Source organism: Falco biarmicus, chromosome 5 (assembly GCF_023638135.1).
Source record: "Falco biarmicus isolate bFalBia1 chromosome 5, bFalBia1.pri, whole genome shotgun sequence".
NCBI lineage: Eukaryota > Metazoa > Chordata > Aves > Falconiformes > Falconidae > Falco > Falco biarmicus.
Window position 1 is genome coordinate 54,436,599 of NC_079292.1, and position 17,908 is coordinate 54,454,506.

A 17,908-nucleotide genomic window follows, 5' to 3' on the forward strand; every position below is an offset into this window, starting at 1 on the left:
CCTCCGGGAAGGCTTTGGTAGCTGCTGCGTAATGGCGCGCACGAAGCAGACGGCGCGTAAGTCGACGGGCGGGAAGGCGCCCCGCAAGCAGCTGGCCACCAAGGCGGCCCGCAAGAGCGCGCCGGCCACGGGCGGCGTGAAGAAGCCGCACCGCTACCGGCCCGGCACGGTGGCGCTGCGCGAGATCCGGCGCTACCAGAAGTCGACGGAGCTGCTGATCCGCAAGCTGCCCTTCCAGCGGCTGGTGCGCGAGATCGCGCAGGACTTCAAGACCGACCTGCGCTTCCAGAGCTCGGCCGTGATGGCGCTGCAGGAGGCGAGCGAGGCCTACCTGGTGGGGCTCTTCGAGGACACCAACCTGTGCGCCATCCACGCCAAGCGCGTCACCATCATGCCCAAGGACATCCAGCTGGCTCGCCGCATCCGCGGAGAGCGGGCCTGAAGGGGCTTTTGCCATAGCCCCTCCGCAGTTCTAGCAGACGAGACAGCCCACACAAACCCAAAGGCTCTTTTAAGAGCCACTCCATGCACACAAAAGAGCTGTAGCACTGGTTTTAATTTAGAAATAATTTTTTTTTGAGTGTAGCACTGATTTTATGTCCCCAGTTCCTCTTTGTGTCGCGGTGGTTTTAGTGTATTATCCCATGTTTTACTATGTTTTCTCCATGTAAATACTCATCTTTAATAAACCCCATAAGGCTCTACATTTCCTGCTCTGCAATTCCCTGGATTGCAAATACCAAAGGATAGTAACAGGCACTTTTTGAGCAGTATGTGTAGGAGAGAGACAAAACTGGACACAGGGAGGGCTCGGAAGTCAATGTATTAGTTTAAGCTTGGTCAGCAGGGAATATCAGGCAGAAAGGATTTTTTTTTGCATTATGAGTGCACTGGACTCAACTGGCCTTGATGTAGAAGGGAGATGGCACACACTTCTCTGTCTGACATGGGCCTGGGCTCAGGAACTGCCTCTAACCTCGCCTAGCTCACTGGATCTGGGCAAAAGTGGAAACTTCCCATAGCCCACTGAAATTCTGTTTGTGTTGAACCTAAGGCATTAGGTTTTACTGGGGGCTACCACCTTGCTCCAAAAATTGTTAACCCCGGGAGCAAGAATATCTGTCTCAAAGAGTCAGTTTTGAGACCAGTCTCAATTATGTATGACCATGCCAAAGAAGCAGGTCACATGAGTCTTATTTCTTACAGCGCAGAAACATGCCTAAAAAGACCACGAAACTGACTGAAAAGTATTGTACACAGGAATAACTATCAAGTTTTTCTGGATTTTTTTTTCTATTGATAATATAAAAGGAGGTGGAGTGGGGGTAAAAACTGTTATCTATTTCCTGAGGGTTTTTTTAGAAGATTGGTGTTGGTGTTTGTTTTTTTGTGGGGGTTTTTTTTGTTTTTCTTTTGGAGCAGGTGGGGAGGTGGTTAGACTGGGATATTTTTAATAAGAGTTTCATTAAAAATTTAAGGTGGAAAATTGTGGTTTTTTCCAATGATTGTACATGTATTTGTTTTGAATTTGCACTCCCCCAGGTAGCAATCACATGATTTTATACAGTCAGAAAATACGCTGAGTTGTCAGATTTCTAGGATTCTTCAGAAGTTACTGGCATGATTGTGTATGTATACGTGTGCGCATGCAGCTTTCAGCGTTCCTCATAAGGGTCCTTCCAACCACCTTTGCTTGAATTGTTGCTGCAACATGCATATAGGAATGACCAGTCTAACAATAACCTGAACATTAAAATAGGAAGTTAAAAATTAGGCCTCAGATTCATATCAGGGAGTAGTTTCTCCTACTGTTTTGGGAAACATCTTCCTATCTTTCCCCCATCTGTAAAATGCACCATTGGTACCCGGGGTGTAACAGTCTTGAGTGCTGGGCAGCACTGAAGGGTCCTATTAGAAGATGGCAGTGTCAGTAGAGGCTTCTGAGCACCATTTGTTTTCTCTTAGAGATGCTTGCTCCATTATAGACACAATCTATCAGACAGCACCTGGATGCCTGAGGAAAGAAAGTGGAAAGACTTCGTCAATCTTGACTGAAGAAGTCTACACTAAGTTTTTTTGGGGGGTGTCTTTCCCCACACCTTTTTTTTTCCCTCCGTATAAAGCCCCTTTATGAGTTTGTTGATCTTCATGGCCTTATTTTGAAACTAGGTTTCGATGGAAGTAGAGATCTGCACTGTTACCGAGTGATGAATGGAACAACTGTGCAGTTTGTAATGAACACAGGAGTGAGTTAGTCTGTGTTTTTATCTTTCAAACACAATGAATGTGTGTTTTTCAAGACAGACTTCACCTCTACTTGCATGTAAATTAAAATCTTTTCTGGGTTTGAAGTGAATCAAAATAAAAGAATCCCAAATTATACAGAAAGAAAATATTAGCATGTTTTGTAACTGAAGTTTTATGCTATAGCATAACTAAGATTTCTCCAGTTCTTGTGAGGAACCTTGATGTGAGAGAGATTTTTCACTTACAGCCTGGGGAGTAAAGGAAACCTTCCAATAGCCCATAAGAGTTGTGTTCTTCTAAAAGAAGCCAGATGACAAAAGCATAATTTCAGTCCTTGCTTCAACTTCTTCAGTTGTCCTAGAGCATATCTAATGTTAGCAGAGGGAGCGGTGGAAAGACCTCTATCGTATTGCTAAGAAGTACCACCTTGTTAATGCTGTAAGATCCTACCCAGTTATTTTTAGCAATTTTACTAGATAACACTGATACAAGACCTGGGAACTCAGACAAGATATTAACTACTTACGTGTCATGATGAATAATTTCTTCATCCACTTTTGAGAGTGAATTCCACTGTTTAGTAACAGTGAGGGCTTCTTCCAGAGCCTGGGTGTGCATTAAAAGTGAGCATCAGTTTCTGTTTCAGTAAGCTAGTGACCTCACTCTATTTATTTACAATTGTAACAAGTCTGAGGTTTTAACCATTTTAACACTTGCTAGCCTGGAAGTGGAGCCTAGATACAAAATCCCTTCAATTAATTATACAAGGCCAATGTGGACCAACAACTAGAATCAGGACAGAGCCCACAGAAATCTGGAAGTGTAGCCAGACATGTCGTTCATTTTAACAATCTAATCATATAAATAACTTCAATATGCCTTTATAGACATAGTCCCTGTGGTATTCCATCAGGAGCACTTCCACTTTCAACTTTATAAAATTGCTACCCCTTGCTTTGCAACTGGTGATGTACAAAGAGATTAATAGAACCAACTTTCAGCTGTAAGGGAGGAACAACAATTATCTAGTCTAACTGTGAAGTAGTTCCTTTCACTTGATCTCTTATATTGTATTGTTGGAACTGCAAAAAATGGAGTGATCAGCTGAGATGGAATATGTGTCTGCTGGATGGATATGGCTGGGTGGTGCATGGGTAGAAGGGACTTGGAAAGAGACAGAGGTGGGTGGATACTGAGAAGAATTAAAATTTGAGTGACAGAAAAGCATATATACGTACGTGTATATATATGAAATATACACACATATATATGTGCATATGTAAATTCGTACCTACATCATTATACTATGAGTATTTCTTTTATCTGTAATGTTTTACCTCCTGTGTGATGTTTCTGAAACACACCCTATGAAACTTCTGGCAGGGCTCACCGGGTTCATCTCCTTTGTCCTCTACCACAGCCTTTCCTCAAAGTCATAAATCAAGCAAAGAAAGTTAATAATATAAATGACAGACCAGTTTATTGAATTCCCCATTTTTATCCCTTGCATCAGGCTTATCATCTGAAGGACTTTTGTTTTCTCCACATAATACGTTGAGAGGCACAGCTAAGATCTCTAGTACAGTGTTACAATTTTTGAAGTACATCATGGTAAAACCAATGAGAGTACACCTACAACAAATTTTAATAAAAAGCTGTTTAAAACTTGAAGCTTACCTTGCAATACTAACCTATGTTATGCCTTCCACATTCCTAAGAAGTGAAAACTGCACTGCTCCAATAAAACTATAGAAAATAAATTATTTTACTGGAATTATCAAGTCTGGGGAGGGGAGCAGGGAAAAATTACAGCTACACTCTGTCTTATTCCGCTTTAAAGTTTAAAGCTCTCGCAATGCTTACCAAGAGTATTTTTTATTTACCTTATATATACACTAACATTTCTGATTTATTAAATCTCAGTTACTTATTCTGTAGAGCTAACTAGATATTTCAAAGCCCCTCACCAAAACAGATCATAACACTGCTGAAAAAAAAAATCAAGGAGTGCAAGGTGACTGGTTAGGAAGGATAAGTAGCACATTTTCTCTGGAGTTGTGACATCTTAGTGCAAAGTTCTCCTAACAAGTGCAAAGAGAAATCAGCTGAGCAGAGAGCAGCAGAGGGGAAAAGTTGTAAAGTAGTAATACTTACAAAAGAAAAAACTTACATTACCTGAAAAGAGCTTTAAAATTATTCAGTCCTTTACATAAATAGAAAAGGCCGTGTCACAGCTCTCCTGTGTAACTTGGTGGCTCTTAAAAGAGCCTTTAAGGGTGCAGAGATAAAAGTTCCGGTTCACAGAGAAGGGACCCTGGGGCAGGAGCCTCAGGCCCGCTCTCCGCGGATGCGGCGAGCCAGCTGGATGTCCTTGGGCATGATGGTGACGCGCTTGGCGTGGATGGCGCACAGGTTGGTGTCCTCGAAGAGCCCCACCAGGTAGGCCTCGCTCGCCTCCTGCAGCGCCATCACGGCCGAGCTCTGGAAGCGCAGGTCGGTCTTGAAGTCCTGCGCGATCTCGCGCACCAGCCGCTGGAAGGGCAGCTTGCGGATCAGCAGCTCCGTCGACTTCTGGTAGCGCCGGATCTCGCGCAGCGCCACCGTGCCGGGCCGGTAGCGGTGCGGCTTCTTCACGCCGCCCGTGGCCGGCGCGCTCTTGCGGGCCGCCTTGGTGGCCAGCTGCTTGCGGGGCGCCTTCCCGCCCGTCGACTTACGCGCCGTCTGCTTCGTCCGCGCCATCTCTACGAGAGGAACGAGCTGGCTCCAAAAACCACTGCTGTGGATTGATTACACGCTGATACCATAGCCCTTTTTATATCATGTTCTCGTCCCCGATTGGCTGAGAGCGATGCGCCTTAATCATTGGATACTTTCAAATTTGAAAATCCCGCCTCGAGAGCGCGCCTAATTACCAGCCGCCCACCCTCCCCCCCCTTGCCCTCACCGCTGTTACCCTTGGTGTTGCTTATTTCTTATAGCAGTTATTAAAATCTATAGCAAAAATGAAAGCCTTTAGCGGACATTGTTTAAAAGGGAAACAGGTACGTGTAACGTATGTTGATCCGAACCCGAAGATTGTTTTATTTTTCCCTTCTAAGCAGCTGAAATTGATCTTTGAAAGTAGTAAGTATCATAGAGCTTTTCTCATTAGAAATACTTATAACAAGGCTTTCTTTTTTTTGTTTGTTGGGGTGTATGTGTGTGCGCACGCGCGGGGTGTTCGGTTGGAGGTGTGTGTGTGTTTGTCTGTCTTTGTTTTACATAGAGTAACTTTAATCTGTAAAGAGTAGAAAGTAATACCGTAGCCTGTATGGGAGTGCTTTTAGGTTGAGAGGAATTCCGCATGGAAAGTGCCGTAATTCAAGTGATAGCGTTTTCAACGACTTTGTTGTTCAGCAAGCAACAGTCTGGAAATAGTTCATACGGAAAGAAATTCAGACTTCATCGTTCACAAGCTTCTCATCCTCCCCACTGCGTATTTCCGCTGTTTTCTTAGCCGGGAGAGTTGTTCTTAAGAGCCCGAGTACAGAAGGGTTTTTCGGCGAAGGGAAAAATCGTGCTTACACTGGAGATAAAGAACGGCTTTGACTCCCGGAGCCGTAAATTGAAAGCAGCAGGTTCCTAAGCTTTACCACACCGGACGCACAAAGAATAACGGACGACTCCCTAAAAAACCCACCAACTTTTAGAGGACAGATGAGATCGTTCCGGTATTTAAAAGCGTATGAGAAAGGGCTCAGGGGCCGGCTAGCTGTGACACTTCCCACCCCGCGGCTGTACGTTTTCACGTGCCGAACATCCTTACAGGTATTAACATAATTTAAAATAAAAATACCGCCTACTTCTGCTGCTTACGTAATGACTGAAAAACACAGGCTATGAGAAACGTCCGCAGGGCGATGCGTAGCTGCCTGAGCCAGGCGAGTTTACCAAGTATCAGAACCACCAGTTTAAGAGTGTGTTATTATTAAATGCTTGTCTTTACTGGAGAGCAAGTTAAAATATCTAGGCTTGCTAGACTCCAATGCTGTTATCGATACTGAAAATCAATAAGCTTTGTATGTTCCCCAATATATCAAACATAACAATTATGTAATCTTAGCAGCATCATGCATTTAGTTAGCCTGTACTTAACCAGAATTTTTTAAAAAAATTAAATACATAAGATAGCATGTAGGGAAAAAAGTATTAAAACCGTTCACGTTCTTTTACCAGCTTTGACGCAACACAGCTCTTTTCCAGTTTAAGTGGGTGGCTCTGAAAAGAGCCTTTGGGTTCTCGAGATGGTCCGGGAAATGAAAGGCCTTTTAGCCGCCGAAGCCGTAGAGGGTGCGCCCCTGGCGCTTGAGAGCGTACACCACGTCCATGGCCGTGACCGTCTTGCGCTTGGCGTGCTCGGTGTAGGTGACGGCGTCGCGGATCACGTTCTCCAGGAAGACCTTCAGCACGCCGCGCGTCTCCTCGTAGATGAGCCCCGAGATGCGCTTCACGCCGCCGCGCCGCGCCAGGCGCCGGATGGCCGGCTTGGTGATGCCCTGGATGTTGTCGCGCAGCACCTTGCGGTGGCGCTTGGCGCCCCCTTTGCCGAGCCCCTTCCCGCCCTTGCCTCTGCCAGACATGCTGCTGCTGAGTCGCGGGGAGAGAGTGTAACGAGACCGGGGCGGAGCGGCGGCTTTTATGCGCAGGGAGCCGACCTGGTTGAGGACTGCAGCACGGAGGGGCGGGGCTTCGTGCTGGCTCCCCCGAATCTCCCCGCTTTCCCTATCGCGCGCCCCGCTAGCACAGAAAGGCGGGTTCCTGTGAGTTTCCGTTCCCGCGGCACAAGTGGTTCGGTGTTGATGCCTTTTTTGGGTACGTTCGGGGTTTTTTCGGATAGTAAAGACATTGGGTCTGTGTGTGTAATAGTTCATAAACTTTTAAGAAAACTTTCATACATCGTGATCTTTTAGTACTAAGACCTCTATCATAAAAAGGTATCCCAGTTACTGAATCACTTAAATTACTTTTTGATTTTTTTATGTAACTCTTGTTTTAAAATATGGGTACGTGTTAATGAATTGCAATTTGAGCTGGTTGTGTAGATTGTCACGTGTAGCTTCAGTGTTTTAAACTGCTGCTCCTCATGTTGGAGGTGGGTTTCTTTTTGGGTTTGGTTTGGTTTTTTTGTTTGTTGGTTGTTTTTTTGTTTGGTTGTTGTTTTTTTTTTTTTTTCTAAATGGAGCATCTTGTAGCAAAATCTGTCCATTCATGTTTCTGAGAAATTCTACCCCTCCTGAATTTCTTTCTCATGTCCATTTCTTGCCCTTTCTGAACTTTACCTGAAGGAGAGTTTAGCAGTAAAGGTATGCTAATCGAGAGTTTACCCCTTTAGGTGCTCATACTCCACTCTTTTTTTTTTTTTTTTTTTTTTTTTTTTTTAAAGTAAAGCAGTTCCTTTGGAGAATTATTTTTACAGTACTTTCTGTTCTTGTGGTGGTATAGACAATAACGTGGCTTTTTTGATAGCATAGACAATAACGTGGCTTTTTATGGTGATTAAAAAAATATGTAAAAAGAAGAATGGTTTTGTCATTCAGAGGAAGGTGTTCAACTCTGTGCTTTATTTTAGGGACAAAAATCTTTCGAGGTTTTACGGTTAAAAAGGAGAAACAGTGTTTAACAAAAATCCTTCCTAGCTGGCTTTTGACCTGAAAAAAACTCGGGAAAGCGAACGAATTTTTCAGTATTGAGCGTTTGCTGCCCTCTCATGGACGTTGTTTGGTTATTTTTTTCCCTTCCAAACTAAGCGGCTTTATATAATGTATCCTTTCATAAAGATACAATATAACATTAGCCAGTAATCAATCTCTATCTTAGCATACGCCAAAGATACAGATGTTGCACCTGCTAGCAGAGAAATCACTGTTCCAGCGGCCATTCACTGGCAGATGGAAATAATGTAGCCTGCCATGTTATTTATGCACAGTCTTTCCAGTTAAACCTCAAAGGAAACCTAAATGGGGGAAGACAAATAAAAACCAACCAACCAAAAAAAAAAACCAATGCCAAACCATCACCAACAAACAACAAACCAAAACCCCAACCAACTCCCCAAAAATACAACCCAAGACTCTGAAGAAGACATCCTAAAGGCTCAGACCAGACAGTATCCTAGGTTGGGGCATGGAGATAATTCTTTTGTACAGTGGGGATGCCACGGCTAACTTCATGGTGCTCTCTCTCCTAAGGCCAGTTTGCCCCTTCCAGGAAGGGAAGTTCAGGGACCATGACTGGACTGCAGTGGGATACCAGGCCACTGTGAAACTGAGCACTCTGTAGTCGGGTCCTCTGTTATTCCCGGGAGATTTTGAGTGTAAGGTAGCTGTATCCTGCACCGGTAAGGAGAAGTACCTCGTGTAACATTTGCTGCAGGTTTCGTTACTCTCTGAGTACACAGGCAAGCCCCCAAGATGTTACTATCAGGGTACTTTAGCATTACCTGTTGCAGAGCTCCCTGAACCCACTCTGCTATGAAAATCTAGTTATCCGGTCTGTTCAGTCCTTGGGGATCTGTTTCATGGGTCCCCTCTGGGAGTTATTACCACTTGCAGACACCTTACATGAGGTTGCCAAACAATCCTGGGCTTCACCAGATCACCTTCCCAGGCAGTCCCTGATGAGTTGTCCAGTTCTGGAAAGCTGAAGTTTTGTTTCTGGTTTTGTGGGGTTTTTTTTGTTGTTTTGTTGGCTGGGGGTTTTTTTGTTTGTTTTTTGTGTGTGTGTGTGTGTGTGTTTGGGGGGGGGTGGGTTTGTTTGTTTGTGTTTGGGGTTTTTTGGGGGTTTTTTTGTTGTTTTTGTTTTTAATGGGATAAAGTAATTTAGAGCTTCATACTATAACCCTGCTCCATAATAAGCTGCTTCTTCCCAGGAAGACTACATATAATATTTCCCTGTCTTCTGCTGTCTGTGCCCTTTTCTCCATCGTCACCTTAATAAAATGTCAGAATCAATTTTGATTGTTTTAAAATGTGTAGATACCTACTTGTTCACAGCACTGTTTTTTGAGTCATGACCGAAATTAACTAATAAAGTGAAGGTAGGTTAGAGCCATCTCTTCTTCTGTTCCAGATGATTCCAAATTATACATCAAATTTCATCTGGTCTGCTAGCTCTGTCTGTTAAAAATAAACTAACTCTGGATACAGCCTTTGAGCCAATTCACTATGCATTTAACAATCCATGCATCAGATTTATACTTCTCCAATTTAGAGGTAAGAACATTGTGGGGGACCATTCCAAAGGCCTTACAGAAATCTAGGTAGATGACACCAGTTTCTTTTCCCCTATCCACTGATGCAGTCACTCCACTGCAGGAGGCTGTAGTCAGGCATGATTTGCCATTGGTGAGCCTTATTTGCTGTCTCTAATGTCTTCCCTGCCTTCTATATGCTTCAACATAGCTTCCAGGAGGATCCATTCCATGACCTTACCAAGCACTGAGGTGAGGCTGACTGGTCTGTAGGCCCCAGAGTCCTCTTTATTATCCTTTTTAAAAATGCCTGTGATATTCACTTTTCTCCAGTCTCTGAGAACTTCACCTGACTGCAATGACTTTTAAAATACGTTGAAGAGTGGCTTAGCAGCTACATCTGCCAATTCCCTCAGGACCCTGTGATGCATCTCCTTGGGCTCCATAGACTTGTGTATGTTCATGTTTTTCAAATGGTCTCAAACCTGATCAGAGAGGTTTGAGATGAGGATGCAGGGGTCCCTCCCTCAAATGATGGTAGGGACTTCATTCCCCCAGTCCCTGCCTTGAAGTTCAATGATTTGAGAGATTTGGGAAGAGTGATTGCTAGTGAAATCTGAGGCAAAATGAAGTGTTGAGTATCTCAGCCTTTTCCATGTCAGTTGCTACTAGTTCTCCATCATATTTGTCAGGGGAAGGGAGGGGGACATGTTTTCTTCAATCTTCCTTTTCTGAGAAAAAAAAACACAAAGAAAACAAAAAAAATTGTACTGCCTTTGTGTAGCTTACTTTTCCTGCCCAGGCAACTAGGATTTTTTGGATAGTTGTCACATGGACTACTTCGTCAGCTTTTCTTTGACACTAGAGAAGAGGAAATGTGTCTAAAACACACCTGCTTTTCATGAAAGAAGCTTCTTGACTCAGAAGTGCACAAACTCACCAGATCTGGTCCTGACAGGAGAGAGATGCTGGTAATAGTAAAGTGTTCTCTTTGATTGAAGGGGAAAAATATTTCAGCAGTTAAGAAGCAAGTGGCCAAAGGCAGGTAGCCAGGGAATGGGCATAAAATTCTGTCATGAGAACAGCTACAGTGGAGAAAACAGAGAATCAGCAAAGAAATGCAAAACACCACAGTGCTGATGGCAATGGCAATGTACATTTTTACTAGTTCAAAGTCCCAGATTTGGCTGGGAGAGTTTATTTCTTCTTAGTAACTAGTGCAGTGCTGTGTTTTGGCTTTAGTGTAAGGAGAGTGTTGATAACACACTGATGTTTTTAGTTGTTGCTAGGTAATGTGTTTACATTACATACAACTGAGTATGCATATGAAGTATACAGACCCAGTATATATAGCCTTGGTTGACTAGTGCCAGCATACACTGGTCGCTGAAAGAATAACAGGAACTCCTTTTTTATGGTTAGTGCAGGTCCTGACATATGCTTTGTTTACTTCTATTGTTTTCAATGTTTGATGAGAATAATAATCCTATTATTATTTTCCTACATTTCATTTTTTCTACAGATCCTGGCAGTGCAACCCCGAAATCATTGAAAAGCAGACCCTGCACTCTTTGGGAAAAAGCACCAGGGTTTCACTGATGTCCCAGGAGGAGGCCTACCGGAGTGATGAACAAAAGTCACATGGGAATGGAAGTGCAAAGAGATAAAAAAAAAAATATCTGCAAAGTAAAAATCAGAATGAAACACAATTCCAAATCCAGAAAGAGTTGTCCAAAACTGAGTATGGAGAGTGAATGGGGATCCTAGGAGGAGTCACACTAGTGACATGTTTTGACAATGTGTTCTGGAGAAGAGCTGGTATCCCCCAGTGCTCAGCATTGGAATGGGTGCATTGTGATCAAGGGAGTAAAAAAGAAACTTGTGGCATGAAAATTCTATTGTGTAACCTTATGAAGTCTAATGTGTCTAAGTTAAAAGTGGTTCTGCTCCTGAACTCAAGCTGGCCCAAATCTGTACTGCCATACGAGGGGCAGAGAACAGGTCTGGTATTAATGATACTCATATCACACTCTTACTTTTGGGCATTCCACATGGGCTGTTCCCACCTTCAGTCCATACACTGTAGCTGGCTCCCCACGTAGCTCCTTCCTTTTGAGATTCTGTAAACTAAGTCTTGAAATGTACATATTTATATCTATCCATTTATTCAATCCAGGATACTATGAAGAACTTTTTCTCTGCTTTATTTGTTTAGGGTGCTCACTACTAGTGAGGATGTGCAACAACACTACATCCCTGTTTCAAATATCTTTGGACTTAATCAAACATTCAGCCTTTTATGGAAGATTAGCTCACAATTCTTTTTAACATTTGCAGAAGCTTTTTCATAATAGTACTGGAATAGTTTCACTTGAAATAAAACTCCAGCTTTGATGTTCTTAAGAAGTAAGCCTCTGAGAGAGATCTTTTTATTGTTTTTAGAACCATAGAATAATTTTGGTTGGAAAAGACCTTTAAGATCAAGTCCAGCCATTAACCCAGGACTGCCAAGTCCATCATGAAACATGTCCCTAAGCACCCATCTACATGTTTTTAAATATCTCCAGGGATGGTGATTCTACCACCTCCCTGGGCAGCTTGTTCCAATGCCTGACCACCCTTTCTGTGAAATTTTTTTTCCTCATATTCAATCTAAGCCTCCCCTGGCATAACTTGAGGCTGTTTTCTCTTGTCCTAGCACTTGTTATCTGGGAGAAGAGACCGACCCCCATCTGCCTACAACCTCCTTTCAGGTAGTTGCAGAGAGCAGTAAGATTCCCCTTGAGCCTCCTCTTCTCCAGACTAAACAACCCCAGTTCCCTTAGCCTCTGTTGATAAGACTTGTTCTCTAGACCCTTCACCAGCTTTGTTGCCCTTCTCTGGACATGCTCCAGCACCTCTACGTCCCTGTTGAAGTGAGGGGCCCAAAACTGAACACACTATTCGAGGTGCGGCCTCACCAGTGCCAAGTACAGGGGGACAATCACTTCCTTTGCCCTGCTGGCCACACTATTTCTGATACAAGCAAGGATGTTATTGGCCTTCTTGGCCACCTGGGCACACTGTTGGCTCACATTCAGCTAGCCATGAACCCCCAGGTGCTTTTCCACCAGGCAGATTTCAAAACGCTCTTCCCCAACCCTGCAGGGTTGTGTGAGGTTGTTGTGATCCAGTTGCAGGATCCAGCACTTCTCCTTGTTGAATGTCATACAATTGGCCATAGCCCATCTGTTCAACCTGTCCAGATGCCTCTGCAGAGCCTTCCTTCCCTCAAGTACTGCCCCCCGAACTCGGTGTTGTCTGCAAATTTACCGAGGGTGCGCTCAATCCCCTCATCCAGATCACTGTTAAAGATACTAAACAGAGCTGGCCCCAATACTGAGCCCTGGAGAACACCACTTGTGACTGGCCACCAGCTGGATGTAACTCCATTTACTACCACTCTTTGGGCTCAGCCATCCACCCACCTTTTTACCCAGTATAGACTATATACCTATCTAAGCCATGAGCAGCCAGTTTCTCCAGGAGACTATATACCTATCTAAGCCATGAGCAGCCAGTTTCTCCAGGAGAATGCTGTGGGAGACTGTGTCAAAAGCTTTACTAAAGTCCAGCTAAACAACATCCACATTCTTTCCCTCATCTGCAAGGTGGGTCACCTTGTTGTAGACTGAGATCAGGTTCATCAAGCAGGACCTCTCTTTCATAACCCAGGCTGGCTGGGCCTAATCCCCCAGTTGTCCTGCACATGCTGCATGACGGTGCTCAGGATGATCTGCTCCATAATCTTCCCCAGTACTGAGGCCAGGCTGACAGGCCTGTAGTTTTCCAGATCCTCCTGGCTGCCCTTCTTGCAGATGAGCGTCATGTTGGCCAACCTCCAGTCTTCTGGGACCTCCCCAGTTAGACAGGACTGTAAATGATTGAGGGTGGCTTGGCAAACTCCTCCGCCAGCTCCCCCAATACCCTTAGGCAGATCCCATCTGATCCCATAGACTTGCACATGTCTAAGTGGAGCAGCAGGTCACTTACTTTTTCCTCAGATACCACTGGGAATTATTCTGCTGCTCCTTGTCCCTGACTTCTAGCTCAGGGGGCTGAGTACCCAGAGGGGAGCTGGTCTGACTGTTAAAGACCGAGGCAAAGAAAGCATTAAGTATTTTTCCTCATCCTTTGTGGCAATGTTCCCCCTGGCATCCAACAAAGGATGGAGATTATCCTTGGCCCACCTTTTGTTTCTAATGTACTTACAAAAACACTTTTTGTTATCTTTTACAGCAGCTGCCAGCCTCAGTTCTAGCTGGACTTGCACCTCTCTAATCCTTGCCCTGCATAACCTCGTGACATCCTTATAGTCCTCGAGAGTTGCCTGCCCCTTCTTTCAATGGTGGTAACGTCCCTTGCTTTCCTCTGAGTTCCAGCCAAAGCTCTCTGTTCAGCCAGGCTGATGGTCTTACCCACTGGCTAGTATTTTGACACATGGGCACAGCCTGCTCCTGCACTTTAAGACTTCCTTCTTGAATATAGTCCAGACTTTCTGGACCCCTTGTTTTCAAAGACAGGCTGAGGCCATGCAGAATAAACTCTTACTTTCACATGAGAACTACAGTTAAAGACACAGAGATACACAAAAAGCACAGGAGTAACAGAACCCATTAACAGAGAACAAAGAGATAAATACATGTACAGAAAATAGCTAGTTTTGTGGTAATCTGACGGGCAATCTGGCTTTGTGGTGCCTAGCGCTGCAACCCTATAACACAAAAGTCTTCATCAGTGATTTATTATTGTGTAAGGAAGTACTTTTACTTCAACAGAATTATTGCCAGGTTGTTGAGAGTCTGTTTTTGTACATGTAGACCCTTACCTAACTCATGGATTCATTTGCTGTTATTTTCTTTCTCCATTTCTACTTCCAGTGCTGGAACATCACAGATTTTTATTATCACAATTTACTAAGAAAATCTGCAAAATGAAAGTTGATCTTATGGAAGAGAAAACAAATAAAAACAGGTCTTCCTTGCAATAATTTGAAATTCTGAAACTTTTTTGTTGTTGTTGTTGACCTTACTCCTAATTTTTGAGCAGCTTAGCATTAAAAATCATAAAGGGCATCTGTGTATTTTCTGCCAAAGTATGGCTGCTCACTAAACATTGTCCTTTTTTTGCCTCCTGTTCAGGTGTGTCTTTGACTACCAGCAGCTCAGTTCTCCATGTCAAATCGTTGCACAGAATCACTGATCAGTCTGATTCCAATCCAGTTCCCAGGTCAGAACTATTCACAAAAGACAATGTGTTTTGTGTCTGATATCCTAAAGTTCTGCTTTCCATATTACCTGTGTTCCAGGCAGTGGTACTCACATTCCTTAGAGTCTGTAGTGTGGGGAAATGTCCATGCAGTGAAGTCATTATAAAAGTTTAAGAAATCTGCTACTCATCTCAGAATATGCATTAGGCTGAGCACTTTGCAAATGTGGAACAGGCTAGGGACATGACATAGCCTATATAAAAAAGTTCAATAAATAGAAGCTGCATGGCCATGGAGATGGCCTGTCATATAATACAAATGCTTTGTTAGAATCATATTTTGGGATATTAATGCAACCCCTGATTGTGATAGGAAATGTCTGGGAAAGTTCCTGCTCATTCGTTCTCAGAAAAGGACACCTAGCTAAGCGAGAGATGGAGATAAGGGCATGATGGGCAAGGAAGATGTTCCTTGTAACAAATGTACCCAAGGTCCAGAAACTGACCTGTTCACCAACACTATCAGAAGACAAAAAACCATTAGTCCCTCTCAGTTGTTTTGAAGTTTGATTTTCCATTATGAGCACATGTCCAAAGTCCTTTTCAAGCTGCCCATCTTAGCACATGACACATCCTGGAAGATTCTGAGCAGAGCTTATCTTTTTTTCCTTCTTTCTCCAGTTTCACAAAGCATCTTAATAGGTTTGAGAAAGAATTTAAAGCCCAGATGGCCAAAGAGGATGTCATACAACAAAGTGAGGTGTATTCCCTTTCCATTGCAATCATAAATCACACAGTCAAACCTAAGCTCAGCAGATTAGCTAGAAATTTGAACCATGACAGCAGAATAGTATACCATGATTTTTTCTTAAGATATCAACTTCTCTGATGACCAGGATATAAAACTGCTTAAGTAATGGAGAATGGCCTGTTGAAGATGGTGTGGGACCCTGAGGGACACATAGTGGTTGGACACTGTGGCAGTGACTCTGTAAATTGAAGATAAGTTATTTCTGAAGGAGAATCAGTCTGGAGTGGTGCACATCTGCTCCTGTAGCTGAGAAGAGATGGCATCCACAGGGCTAGCAGTGCAGAAGCTGAGGGGGAAGAAGGATGAAAAATTATGAATTAGGGGTACTAACCAATGTGCCAGTGGTGCAATTGGCATAAACATGACATTACATGTGTCCCTGAAAGCTGATTTTTCTCAGGCCATTCTTGCTTTTTTTACACGGCACTCTTTCCAGTTGGGAAAAAAAAATCCAGTAGCTACCCATGTTATGCTGTCCAGCTCAGCTTTACAAGTTTAACAGGACTTTTTTATTTGATGTTGATTTTGTCCCTGTACTGAATAGCATACCCACTGAAGCCTATATAGCTAGTCCATTCAGTGTTCCTTACACATAGACTTAATTTTTGTAGTATGGAAGATTCTCTTACATTATTTGGCAGCTATCTCCTGCTAAGGACTATTAAGTCTATTTAGCTGAAGCCACAGCTATGTAGTCTTTGCCTGTAAAAAGTATTATTAGATTGGTATTAATGTACATAAGGCCAGTGATCTCCATCATAGCTTACATTCAGTAACATACTAGTTTTCTAAATCTCAGCTACTGCAATATCAAAAGTAACTGAATTTCCTTTAAAAAGTTATAACTAATTTCAGTTTTCCCCTCTTACCTCTTAGAAAAGGGAAAGAAACGCCCTGATGACTCCCCCAAGTGAGCAGGGAAGGTAAGTTGCAATAGGCCAAGAGTGAATGGCTGTCATTACCTGGACTTATCCCAGGGCTATCCCACCGAGGTCAATTCAATTAGAAGGGATATGTGTGATACAGTTCTGCCCATGCTACTAGGTTTTGCCTTTTCTGGCTCAGATGTAAAAATATTAATCATGAATATCAGGTTTGCTACAGCAGCATACCTGCTGCTTGACTGCACCCAGTCAAGGTCTACTCCCCTCCAACTACTTGGAGCAGGCTGGAAAATTGCAGTTGACCCACTCACCTTGGGTCAGTGCACCTTGTTGGGTGGAACTCTGAGAATTAGTGGGAGTGACTACCAACACCCTCCACTTATGGCAGCCTTGGTAGGAGCATCTCTATCCTAAATAGTGGCACAGCTCACGGGCTCAGGAATTCAGGCTGTCAGGATGAAGGGGTACAGCTCAATACTTTCAGGAAAAAAAAGTGGGATATGTATGCAGGTTTGTATGTTATAGAGGAAGAGGTCAAAGCCAAGCAAGGACTGAAAACTCAGACACACCAGAAGAGGCAAGGCAGACAGAGTAAAAGCAGTGTTTCAGGAAGGTGGTTTAAATATAAATTTAATAATATTTATATAAATAAACCCAATTAATGATCAATTTAATTAAACATAAAAATAAAACTACTCTGTTTTGTATTTATTTCCCATTTAGTACAGAGATTTAGGACACCGACAGTCTTTGTGACAACGTTAATACCGGCAAAGTCCAGTCCCACCATTTGTCCTCTAGACTGCTGGGACCCCGTTCCTGGGTAATCCATTCAGATATACGAAGTTAACAGCTACGGACTTGAGATCAGCCGTCTTTGCTGACCGCTGAGCGGATTGTTCCACAAAATTTCCCTTTCTCCTGTCCGCTGGGGAAGCGGTGGCACCAGCACTGCAACTAAAGTGAGGAAAGGGCCTCCCTCCCCCCGTCACTTCTCCCTGACTGCTTCTTACTGCAGGCAGAGTGAAGGGCATCGCTTCAGCGCGGTAAAGGCGACAGAAGGAGGGTACGGTCGAGTCATTGGGGCAAGGAGGTGGCTGCAGGGTCGAGGGAGACACGCGGGAGGCTCTGGGTCGGGTTCCTACTCCGCCGAGCGTTGCTCCCCAGCCTCTCCGTTGCAAAAATGAGCCCTCGGCACCCGGCTAAGAGCCGAGCCCGGCAGCTCCCAGGCGCAAGAGGCTGAGAGCCGAAGTCGGGGACCGGCGGGCAGCACCAAGGACGCTCAAAAGGCAACCCCCGACACCCGCGCCTCCCGGACCCCGCTCGCCTTGCCATTTCCAAGGAAGGAAGCGAGCTTGCAGGAGGCAGACCTGCTCTGAGAGTGAAAAAACCCATAGGCAGGCGAGCACGTCCCCAGGAAGTTCATCAGCTTCTTCCGCTGAGTGAAGAAAAGAACCGGAGCATCAGTTTAACCCGGGAACCGCCACAGCC

The 17,908-nt window shown here is 44.0% G+C and overlaps 3 protein-coding genes across 3 annotated transcripts; 1 reads left to right on the top strand and 2 right to left on the bottom strand.

Annotated features, from left to right (window-relative positions):
* LOC130150465 (histone H3) lies at positions 1 to 524 on the top strand. Its single transcript, XM_056341460.1, has one exon. It carries the CDS (start codon positions 32 to 34, stop codon positions 440 to 442), a length of 411 nt encoding a protein of 136 aa, XP_056197435.1. The 5' UTR covers positions 1 to 31; the 3' UTR covers positions 443 to 524.
* Positions 525 to 3,705: 3,181 nt separating this feature from the next.
* LOC130150464 (histone H3) lies at positions 3,706 to 5,120 on the bottom strand. Its single transcript, XM_056341459.1, has one exon. It carries the CDS (start codon positions 4,984 to 4,986, stop codon positions 4,576 to 4,578), a length of 411 nt encoding a protein of 136 aa, XP_056197434.1. The 5' UTR covers positions 4,987 to 5,120; the 3' UTR covers positions 3,706 to 4,575.
* Positions 5,121 to 6,155: 1,035 nt separating this feature from the next.
* Positions 6,156 to 6,907, bottom strand: LOC130150483 (histone H4). Its single transcript, XM_056341481.1, has one exon. It carries the CDS (start codon positions 6,864 to 6,866, stop codon positions 6,555 to 6,557), a length of 312 nt encoding a protein of 103 aa, XP_056197456.1. The 5' UTR covers positions 6,867 to 6,907; the 3' UTR covers positions 6,156 to 6,554.
* Positions 6,908 to 17,908: the final 11,001 nt, after the last annotated feature.